At 43.4% G+C, this 12,179-nt stretch overlaps 1 protein-coding gene across 5 annotated transcripts in view; it reads right to left on the bottom strand.

Annotated features, from left to right (window-relative positions):
* srgap1a (SLIT-ROBO Rho GTPase activating protein 1a) overlaps positions 1–11,536 on the bottom strand; it is an 85,098-nt gene extending 73,562 nt beyond the window's left edge. For 2 of the 5 annotated variants that reach the window (XM_042412373.1, XM_042412374.1), the window contains exon 1: positions 10,767–11,536. In XM_042412373.1, coding sequence (XP_042268307.1) covers positions 10,767–10,830 — 64 coding nt within the window. In that variant the 5' untranslated portion in view covers positions 10,831–11,536. The remainder of the gene's footprint in view (positions 1–10,766) is intronic. The other 3 variants (XM_042412372.1, XM_042412375.1, XM_042412371.1) reach the window with 2 other exon arrangements.
* Between the last annotated feature and the right edge of the window lie 643 nt (positions 11,537–12,179).

The following is a 12,179-nucleotide window of genomic DNA, read 5'->3' as shown; positions in this document are numbered from 1 at the left end:
TCTGGGCAGCTGCTCAGAGTGCGAGAGCGGGGGACAAAGAGGGAGGAAGAAGAAAAGAACAGACAGATCAGCTTTCACTGCTCTTTGTTTCTCTACACTATAGCGAGCAAGACTGGGGCTTTCTCTTTTCTGTCTCCCACAGAGCTGGGAGATAGAGGCCACCCTTTCGTGAGCGTGTATGTGTGTGTGTGTGTGTGTGAGAGACAACGGTCCAGTCATGCATGTGCCACACACCCAGCCAGGTTGCCATGCATCACACACCTCTGACACGCCATTAACCAGGACAAATCACAGGACCCCAGGGGAGATGGTAGCTTCCTCCACATTGCCTGATTAAAAAGTGAGATATATGAGGCATGTCCACAGTGTCTGTGGCCATGCTAAAGCAGCTGACTGAGCAAGTGTATGCAGACCCACACACACACACACACAGTGCTGACATTTTTGAATTGTTCTAAACATATTCCCAAGCGACAATGGTGCTTCAGCAATTTCTGTCAGCCTGCTCTCAGAGCAGATCATAATCTATAATTAAGAGGGAGATAAAAAAGTGTCCTCTATACTATTTTCTTAATGACCATTTGTGTCAGATAGACTACTTAGGGTTATGAGAAAAGGGGCAGAGCAGTACAGAATCACACTCATTCTATTTCCAGACCGGTTTGATCTAAAAAACTAACTTTGCTTTGCAGCCCATGCCACTCCTATTAAACTATAATAAAATGGGCTGTCAGGAGTCTGCAGGGACTTCTTGCAGAGAGGAATGTGCTCCACTTCATCCTAACCTAAAAAAAAAAAAAATCCCCCAGAAACAGATATGACACGACTAAGATTTCCAAGAACTCAGTTGCAGCTACATGCGGTGCTACTGTGCTTTGCCAGGCCGGTTCCTTAACAGGATTTCTTCACACAGACATCACTGAAACAATCAGTAGATGGAAATATGATAACAGAAGCATTAAATTACTTTTTTAAGTGCAAGTTTAGTTTCTAAGTGCGCTGTGGAAAAATACTAACAGCTTGTTTCCACCACAAGAACTTTTCCAATGGTCCAGGAACCATTGAAAGACCTCAAGAACCTCACCTGTGTTTCAACCAGAGTGACCAGGGACTAAATTGAGTTCCTCTGCTATAGTTTCCTTAAAAAAGTAGCTGATTTGGGGGCGGTACTTTCTAATGATCCAAGAATGAGCAAATCAGAGACAGCAGCTATCAAGAGAGCTAGCCAGTGAACGAAAGAAACAGAACTTCATTTGCCGATTGTTTCATCACAGTTACGTACTAAAGCAAAAGTAAAAAAGAAACATAAAACACTACCCTACTTTCAGTATCCTTTTCCATCTCTGCATGTCCCCAATATATCTGTTCATTACTTTCATTCAAACATCAAAGTCGCTCCACAGTATATACAAAGAACAGCATGACTGTTTCTTCTTCCTTCTGTGTGAAAATTGCGTCGTAAAAATCATTTTTTGAATCTGTCAACAGACTAGTTTTCCTAACCTTCACAGATCTTCACGTGTACTGACAATCCAAACAGTAATGAGCAAAGGTTTAGTTCCTGTAGCTTCATATCTCCTGAAACTATTTGGGCAAAAGGGGGCTTTTATTTCCAGGGAAAGGTGTGCCAGTTAATAGTTACTTTGCAGTACGCGGTATAAATGTGAAAAACATGAGATTGAAGACTCATTAATTATTCATTTGAATGGCCATTGGGCATCCGCCATCCCTGCTGTCGGCACACCCATCCAATAGGACAGAGGAGGGAGTTGGCAGAGCTGAGGACTCGGGTCAGGGAGCAGAGGTCAGAGGTTTGGTGACCAGAGTGTCAAGTTGTCCTGGACAAAGGGCCTCCAGTAGGGGTTCAGTGAGAGGACAGAGACAAGGGGCAGCACAGACAGAAAATGAATACCACAAGTTGCATGTCAGAAGCATTTCACTTAAATTCTATTATTAATTAGACTGCTGTGTGTGTGAATGTGTAACTGTGCTAGAAATAGTTGATGACTCAGGTGGATTCTTTTCTTTCATCTGACGGTAAACCACAGGCAAGAGGAGGATACGAAGAAAACATCCGCTGTTTCATCTATTGCATAATAACCGCATGACTTCAGGTCTCATGACAATAAAATAATTGTGTTATTTATGGAAACTGTTGACCAGTGTTGCATAGCAGCAAGGAGAGTTTTCAGGAGAACTAAAAGCTTCACAAATGCATCGAAAGATAAAAAAAGAAACTATAAATATAAATTCATGTGTCACCTTCAGTTTGTTTCCCTGTTTAAAATGATCTGTTAGCCATGGAGGAAATCTCTTTGAGAATGGGGCATAACACAACCAATGAGAAGGACAGAAACTTTCATCATGTGTGACCACTGGAAGCGGGACACAACGAGCAGCGGAAGAACACGGCTGACAGATCTTTATCCGAAAATGGCTCTTTTTTTCTTTTTTTTTTTTGAAATTTCCGAGCACCCCTCGTATTCTCGAACCGCAGCTATGGCTTCGGTTTCCATCTCGGGGGAGGGTGGAGGAGAGTTCAGGCTGGAGCTCACAAGACCTGCCCCGGGGCTGCTCAGACACCAGTCGTGGCTGCACACTCGGCCCTGGCTGGCCTCCTCCCGCTGCAACCCACAATGAGCCTTTATTGTGAGGCTGATAAACTGAGACCATGGGAAACTCTTCCCAGCTCCTCACTGCACTACGAAAAACAGACCGCATGCACCGAGAGAAGCAGAAACAGAGGGAGAGGTGACCACATGAAACAGTGAAGAACATTTTGGGGGTGTCCGCAGCAGCCAGACTGCATTATATTTTCAAATTAAACAGAGCCGGCTTCTTGGCTTGAAGCTATTATCAATCAGCCTTACAGACACAAAAAGGGGAAGAAGCCTTTAGTTGACATTTCATTGACCGCTGCTTTTTATAATACTATTCCCCCCCCCAAAACCTCTCCTTAAGGCAGTCAGCCAATATGGCAGCCGTCCCTCAAGGGGTGGTCTTTGGTTATTGATTAGGGGGGCAGTTGCCTCAAAGGCCGCTTCCCTCGGGTCATAAGGTCAAGACAGAAGAAAGGAAAACGGGGGGGAGGGGACAAGGAGGAGTCACGAGATCAGTAAATTAAACTTGTGTTCATCAGTGTTGAGGGTGAATGGGAGAGAGATGACGGCAGAGGGTGGAGGGGAGAACTGTTTGGAAGAGATAGTGTGTGAAACTTTACACTTCATGTAAACTGTGATTTTTTGCTTCACATTTATCAGACCCAAAAGGATCTGGTGTGTGTGTGTGTGTGTGTGTGTATGTGTGTGGTGTGATGACTGAGGCCAGAAACTAGTGACTTTACAGTGGCTTTGGAAAAAAATGTGATGCAGTTTGCAGCATTTTGGGTTATTCTGCAAGAAATTGTGGCAGATGTAGCGCTGGGGACAAAATTTCAAGCTCTCATGAGAAGTCTTTTCTTTTTCCTACGACACGGAAAGTAGCTAATGTGATTGGCTTGTCTTAGTCAGGTGCTGGAAATATGACTAGCCATTTGATGGACGCAGACAAGGCTTGACTTGCCGCTGGGTTTGTTATTCCTGCCAAACATTTGATTGTTTTGAATTGCATTATTTCAGGAACACTGGGAAGACTGCCAACTAAAGGCAGTCGGAAGTAGAGAGACATACAGGCACAAGTTAAGGCCCAGGATCAGATAAGGTGAACACAATGCTACAGTTGTTACTAAAGAGACTCCACATTTCAGGGTGTTTTTTTTTTTTATATATAAAGGCATTTCTTATCACTTTAGGTTTTGGTTTGTTTATGTCTCAGTGCTCTAATGAAGTCAAAATATCACACAGAACCAGATCTCCTTCCACGCAAGAAAGTGGAACAAAGGTGGGAGTTCTTAGTTTAGTCATTTTTCAAATAAAAAAGCCAAATTGCAGCTTATGTATTAACTTCTTTTCTGTTTTTAGATTACTGTAAACTAAATATCTTTGGGTTTTGGACGAGATATTTCAAAATGTGGGATTGCAATGGCACTAAAAGACCGAGTCAGCAGTCCACTGTGACCGATTGAATGTAACGAATTGCAGAAACACACATTTTTTATAGTCGGATTGACAGACAATCTTTAATGTGGATCAGTCACGTCATGGTCAATACATGATTCACTTCATAAGGTCAGTATCAGTATCGCTGCATGCCTAGTAATTCAAAAACCTGATAAGTAAGCCAGCTGGTTATATAGCTATGCTTACTGCAATTACAAACTTAACGTGAGTAAAATGACCTGATTGTGGTGTTAAAATGCCTGTTTCAGTAATCAAAGATCTGCCTTGCATAATCAAATTAGCGGAGCGCATGTATAAGCAGTGAGTGACTATGACGCCTCTCTCTGAGCACATCAGTAATTGATCTGATGAGTTAATAACTCAGTAGCAACAAAGGTTTTTACAAAGGAAACAAGTATTTACCTATCCATGAAAAAGTATTCTGCTTAAACAAACACTGAGCACCGTGAGTCTTTGCCACTGGGAGTAGATGGATGACTGTACAACTCAACTATAGTTCCCAGGAGGTTGATTCAAGACCTGCGTACCTGAGCCGAGCAGCAAACCCCAGCTTGTGGACAGATTGTCGTGGCCTGTCAAACCTTTGACACAACAAAAGAGGGAAGCTAAAGTGACAGATGTCACATTGTTTAAGTGAAGACAGGAAACAAGAACCAGCAAGACACTTCACTTATAGCATGATTGCACTCATCTTAAAAAGCTTTCGGCACCGCTAAACGCATAAACGGCTTACAACCGGCAGACGAATCTGTTGAACACACACAGACGCAGATTAAAACAAGTCAACCAAGTCGGAGCTTATATGACCTCCGCCTTCACTTATTCCTGCACTGACCTCACACCATCCTTTCCCATCCCCCAATCTCCTTCCCCCTAATCCAGTCCTACTGGGAGGCAGGCAGCAGCATGGCCTGATGGTCAAACTGTGTCTGTCTGCCTGACTGTCTGTCCATCTGCTTGGGGCCCAGCAGTGGTTGAAAGGAATTAAAGTTGTCCAGAAAGTAGCCAAAATCTCTCCCAAATCCTCCTTCAGCCCTCCCTTTTATGTCACTTTTTCCCCCTTCGGTTTTAATTCCTCTGTCGTACTTTCTCTCTGAGCGTGGTCCAATTCCATTAACACCCTGTACCTTCTATTAGCTAATGCAGTGGAGCTACACACTGAATCTCATCCAGCTCATTACCAGCCACTCCGCACCCACACAGGGATCCTTCTCCCTGCCTAGTGGGGGGAGTCGAATCCGGATCCAGTATTCGGAAAAGCACAAATAGTGGGTTTTTTACGAATATTTATTTCGTACAAATACTTTTTTAAATTATTTGTTATCGAGAGGAAAAAAAAAAAAAAAATCAAATAACGCGCAGGTCGAGACTCGTAGCATAGCGAGTTTACCACTGTCTCCTCATGAATGTAGCCTATAAATAGCTGCAGGTCTGTGTGTTTGGCAGAGCTGAGCATTAGCAGCGTAGTCAGCGTAGTTGTACATGGTCCAGGGTTTGAGACCCGATGAGGGAACCCTCCTTCGCAAAATGGTCTACTGAAAAACACTTATTTTAACACTTTAATATCCTAAAGTTATACGTGTAACGAAAAAGAAAAACAGGATTGTTACGCCCATTTCCACTTATTTGAATACAAATAATTTTGCTGCCTCAACAAATACAGATACAAATACTGGGCTCTCTGTACATCCCTAGCTCCAACACCACCAACAGAGAGATGGGACAGAAAATAGCAGCAGAACATTGCACGTGCAGCAACTTGGTCAAAAGAATGATACACTTATTTCTCAGTCTCTGCATGATTCATTCACAGGTAGAACAGCCTCAGTCAGCGTCACACTGCAGTGGGTTTGATTGGATCCTTTCTGGGAAGAAACTGAATTCACCAGTGTCAGTTACAACTGGAGACAATACACCAAGGTTCTTGTTTTGTCTTCAATTGCAACAGTGCCACTTGAATTTCAGTTCTTTGGTTCAGGGATGCGGGGGCATGGATAGGGGTTGGTTTTTGAGGGGGAGGTGAGGGGTCGGAGGGCTGCAGCAATGTCCCACTAGCCTTTGTGGCTTCATTGAAAAGCACAGCAGGGAAAGTGAAGCCTTGCTTGTGCTCAGCAGAGTTTATTAAAACTGCAAAAAGGGTGAGTGGCCACAGATGGTCCTGTCAATAACCATTCACCCACTCATGCATGCTGGTGCACAAGCACCAACGCCACACCCTGTGCCATACCACAAAGTGGAAATGCACTAGAGACACGCACACAGTTATAGACAGAGGGGTAGTGAAAACAGATGGTAAGTGTGTGAATGGTGTGCGACACTCTGAAGAAGTGCTCCAAGAGGCGTTGGGATTCCATTAGTCTCTCAACCTCTAACCTCCATCAACACCTCTGAGAAGCTGTTAGGACAGAGATATCGGCTGACCAGCATGAGCTAAAACTTAGCTAACTGTTGCAGCAAGTGTAAAATAGTTGCCAAAAATAGTTAAATCTGCTACTTGACATAACATATTATGGCTGTTTGGATTAATTAATGTGCTATGGCTATTGAAAACAGCAGTGGTTCACATGTTGTTAGTCATTCACCTTCCGGTATCCTATTTTACTACTACTACTACTACTACTACTACTACTACTACTACTACTACTACTAACACATCTCCGGATGACTGTACATACAAAGGGAGGCACTCCATCATGTGGCTCCAGCATGGTGTTAATGGGACAAAATGTGACTGGTCACATTTTGTCAGGTCAGGTTATAGTGACAGCTCCGCATATCCTCTCCAACTCACAACTGACAGTGTTTGGTAATGAGGAAGGCGAAGGTGACATAAGGACACAGGAGTCTGACAATTGCTTTCATTTTCATAATCACTCTATTCTCAAAAGGGAGTCAATTCATAAATCTGTGGAAAGATTTTATCACTAGTGATTCTGATAATCAATTCATTGTGTAAGTTGCTGGTTTTGGCAAAAGTTTCATATATAACAAAACAAGCGATTTGAAGATGCCACTTTTGGCTCGGTGATCTTTATTTGTCATTACTTTTTCATTTTTAGCAAATACATAATCAATTAAAACAATAATCAGTAAATTACAAATCAGTTATGACATGGGGAACATCAATATACAGCAGCTTTAGTTAAGTATTCTGACCTAAAATGATTATGTTTAATATTGAATGTAATGTTGGTGCATGAAAACACTGAACTGCAACTGAATTGTTTGTCTTTCTTCCCCTGCAGAGACTGTTTGCTGAAGGACTCTAAAGCATTGCCAGTGTTTTATCATCTAAAAATGTGTTTTTTGAGTGAGATGAGCCACAGGTACAGTGAAGAGCCTTCTTTAAATAAAGAGCAGGCAGCTTCAGCACACCATCATCATCATCTGGTGACACATTGTGTAACGGACAATGATCAACACATACATATTAATCTTCCGCCGTACGATTGGACAGCATTATTTCCCACTATTACTACTGTACATAAACAAAGAACTCTTAACTGCCAGACAAATATTATCATTTTGAAAGATAATCACAGCCATACCACCTCAGTTCAGCTTCCTCCCTCTAATCCCCCTGCATACAAACATGAGCAGACCACTCTCTTTGAGTATGCAGAGGGGCTTGGCTCTGATTTCAAACAGCAGTGAACGCAGGTCAAAGGGGGCAGCCTTTATGATGATCTGGGAGAGAACCCCTGTCAGAGGCTCAAGGGGTCCTGCCATCAGAGTCACGACCCCCAAGTCACAAACAGCGAGCCATAGCCTGACATCAAACCGACACTTTGCCCAAGACAAAACAGGGGAGAGAGTTGCTATGCCCTGTTCCACCCGTCCACAGAAACAGAGGCACACACAGAATGCCGACATACCCACAACCTTCCCCTCGCTGGTTTAAAATGACTTCAATTGACTGTGACCGATGTGCACTATAAAGCACAAACAAATTCCACTGTCTTAACCCAATCTTCTTAATGTTTTTTTTTTTGTTTTTCCAAAACAAGCCCAGCCTCGGTGTGCATATCGACTCAACAATTAGCAAGAATTAAATCCCAATGCTAGAGAGCTTTTTCAGTAACAGCACAGTTTCCCTGAATGGCCTAAATGACATCCATTTTCATTTCATCTGTGGGAGGCTATTGGAGGGTAGGCTACTTAAGAAGTGAATGTCAGCTGAATGACAAGTCGGGCCTGAGAACAGTAGCGTTAGCCATTGTGGGGAAGCTTGCAGGCAGACATGAAACACCTCACATCTACCAACTTGAATAACAATCACAATCTGCACACTGTCGCTATCATGACTTTGATCAATACTGACAGAGTATAGGAATAAAAAAATGATTTGAAAAATACAAAAAAAAAAGAGGACTGTAACACTAAATATGCATAACTGCTGGATAGCTGGATGATGGCAGACGGTGCACACGTCCCCTGTCACAATCAGGACAGAGGCTTCAGGCTATGGTTCAATGCGTAAGGTGATGCACAACTGGCCGCCAGACATGTGGAAATACTGTGAAAATTAGACCAGTTTTTACACTGTGAGACAAAGCAGATGCGGAGCAGAGGATCATGCATCAGCTCAGGCTGTTTCCTAGGCTGCTTGTTGTTCTACTTCTTGAGTAATCAGTGTCTGTTCAACAGACTCTGCCTCTGGCTATCACAGCTCCACTGCAGATGTGATCCCACTCATTATCACGCCAAACTCTCAACTCATAAAAACACTTTACAGCTGCAAGATCAGGAGCTACGCTGAAACAGAATACTTAATGTTGACTTAACACTTATTACTAAGCATTTTCTTCCACTGCTAACTAACCACTCGTATCTTAGCTGTATCCAAGCTGACAGCTATTTTTCCAAAACAAACAGGGTCTGCATTTGCAGTAGTCATCTGACCTACCAAAGACTCTCATTGTTATGCTTGCCAATGAGCATAAACACACTAAGTTTTGCAGACATGAATATGCTGTGCATGAAAATATGAAAGATAATGTTTTTCCGTGGTTAATTAGTGAATTAAACTACAGCTGAGTGATAATTTGTCAATGGTAAATGGAACACAAAAGATGAAAAAAATGTCTTTGTCCAAGAAAACAAATTTGAATTGAATTCAAACTGAATACCCGCAGGTTATTTGCCATGCAAAAAGAACAAGTACAGTTCTTTATGCAAACAGTTGAGCACAACCTGTGTGTATCAACTCTCACCAATGAAATATTTACAGTCCATGACAAGCCTCCGTGCATTAGCCTCAGAACTGAAATCTGCATCTTCTGAAATATAACTTCACACTGATTTACTGAGGCTCCGGTGGTCCAATCTAGCAACAACTATACTCAACAGCATCAGGTTGTAGTTATTACTCCGCTGGGTTCTGCATGACAAATGGGAGGGCTTTGTCATCTCTTGTTCAGCATCCCCTATGACTGTGCATCATCCACTATTATAGGCCGAAAGCCCTTAGTCATCCTCACAGGGAGAAGGAGGGGTGCTGAACATTTCTTGCAAATGAGAGCTTCTACTCAGGAACATGCAATCTTGTAATTCCTCAAGTAGCACTGCCCCCGACCCCCGCTAACCCCCCCCCCCCCTTCCCTCCCACCCTTCTCTCTCTGGATTTAAGGTTGGCTACAGGGACCTGAATAGGTGGTATTTCAGCATGCTAACGGCGCTGAAGAAAAGAGCTGGTTGGCTAGGGGCCAAATCCCCATGGTTACCCTGGAGCAGCAACTGCCTCTTTCCTGTGTTGGTCTGTCTGGGAATAAGCTACCTCTACTCTGCATGTGTGGGGAGGCTTTAAGGAGACAGAGGAGACAAGATAAGTTAGGGTGGCATCATTGTGGAGTCTTGCACACCTCTAAAATCATCTACCCAAGATCAAGGCACATAACAGTGAGTGTGTCATTGCGACATTAAGAGGGAAACGGAGACGGTACAGTAGTGTACATAAGGGCCCCAAGCCGCGAGCACCAGCTCTTCTTGAGTGCCCCTGAGCAATACACTGAATCTTCACACAGGTGTTCTGTCTGAACTTGTGCTCCTCCTTTCTTCAGTTGCATAATCCTGCTGTGGGAGCAATGCGGTAAATACAAAGTCTCACACGACTCAGTCACCAGCCTTAATGGTAACAGGTTGCTGAACACATCAGCTTAACATAAAAAAAGGCACCAAACCAACTCAACAGTGAGATGTGAGATGGACCAAGGTTGGAACCAGCCTGAACATACAATCTGAACACAGCAGGCTATATCTGGGAAAGATAGTGATATCTTTTCAAGGCTACTGGTGAATCTGTGGAGCACTTTCACTGGCTTTCACATGCAAAACTACCAAACAAAAGCCCCCGCTGAACTCAATTAACAATCTTTTTAGTTTGCTAATTAAGTTCATCCCCCTTTCAATGCATAAAACTCTTTCAATCCGACCAAGCCTGTAAAGTAATATCACTATAATGCAAGTTATGAGGATTTTGGTGTTTTGGGTTTCATGTGTGCTTCTTTGCCTTGCAGTAAAACCCTACTAGTGGTCAAGTATTACCAACTTTTTCTTTTTTTTTTCCTCCCCAATGTATCACACCATATCACTAGCTATGACTCATTGGCAAGCAGTGATGAACTAGCCTGGTCCCAATTAGTCCCTTCCCGTCCTCCCGGTGGCTCCAACAAGCACATTTTCCAAGCGAAACATGTCACTCTCCCTCACCTTTTACTTGACTCTCGTACTCCGCGATGATTTCTTTATCCTTTTTGAACCTCGGCGTGGACATTTTCTGGCTGCTAGTGTCCGGAGCTTGTTGTAAACTTCTTCTTGTCAACAAGGGGGGATCCTACAGCAGCCGACGCATCCCACACACAGGACGAAAAAAAAGGAAGCGCGAGATAAAAAAAAAATGACACTATGAACGGATTTAACTTTGCAACAAGCTCGACTTGGAGCAAGAAGAAAACGTTTAGTCCTTCATTGTTCCTCTTCCTTCGGGATAAGCGGTGTATGTACAAGCAGGGCCAATGCGCAATCCTGCTGCGACCAATGGATCCACTCAACTAGTAGAGCAGCTCAACAGCACTGCTGCTACCACAGGAGGAGAAGAAAAAAACAATCACGCAAGTTTCAGAGCTCTCCGCCGTATCCACTGCTCTGGAAAGTAGTGCCAACAAGCCAGCCGGAGCGCATTAAAGTCGACTTCAATGTGTGCGCTTTTTGGTAGTGGTTTCCAGTTTGGACCCGCGCGCGCTCACACACACACGCACGCACGCTTCAACACACACATATACACACACTATCACCCCCTTTGGTCGTTCGCTCTCTCCCTCGACGGTTTTCTCCCCCCCAAACTCCCGGCAGGCTCAGAGGCAGACAGGGCAGGCCGACGGCAGCACACAGCAGCTGGAGCCAGGCAGGGAGAGGAGAGGAAGGAGAGGGAGGGATCTGCACACACACATATACACACACATACACACACGCACGCACACACACACCCAGACGCAGCTAGTGGACACCAGTGGACTGACACTCTGCTCCCAAATCTGCAGGGTGTTTTTTATATATATATATATTTATTTATATTAGTCAGCTGTTGGAACAGACTAACCTTCACAGTGTGACTACAGGCTTCTGCAATTTAAAAAGTAATAATGAATGGAGTAAATATGCATGAGACATTTTTTGGATGATTTCAGATAAACACAGACCCCTCCAAAATGTTTTTATGACATAAAACTTTTATCATTTGTCCACAAACAGAAATCCCATTACCTCACTGAAGAAATCTGGAAATGTAATCTACTCTCGTCTCTCTCATTGAAAAATTCAGAATCAATGAATGTGCAAATGTTGTTCATTTCAAAAGTTTAAATGAATGAGACTAGATTTTAGTTTGCTACTTCACTGAAAAGTCTATTGTCAGTATATATGCACAGGAGGTCTCAGTTTCCACATCACTCTTGTGTCCGGACTCGTGATGTCACAAAAACAGGCTCATTGGTACACATCTTAAACTGAGATTTAAGGTGGGAACAGAGAAACTTTCCCCCTTCAGCAGGTGAATTCGAAAAACATTCTCCTAGTTTTACACTCCGCACATGCACATTTTTGCGCTGTGAAGCTCAAACATCC

The sequence above is a fragment of the Thunnus maccoyii genome, chromosome 5, assembly GCF_910596095.1.
Source record: "Thunnus maccoyii chromosome 5, fThuMac1.1, whole genome shotgun sequence".
Classification (NCBI taxonomy): domain Eukaryota; kingdom Metazoa; phylum Chordata; class Actinopteri; order Scombriformes; family Scombridae; genus Thunnus; species Thunnus maccoyii.
Note: the sequence above shows the minus strand (reverse complement) of the source record. Positions and strands in the feature narration are given on the sequence as shown.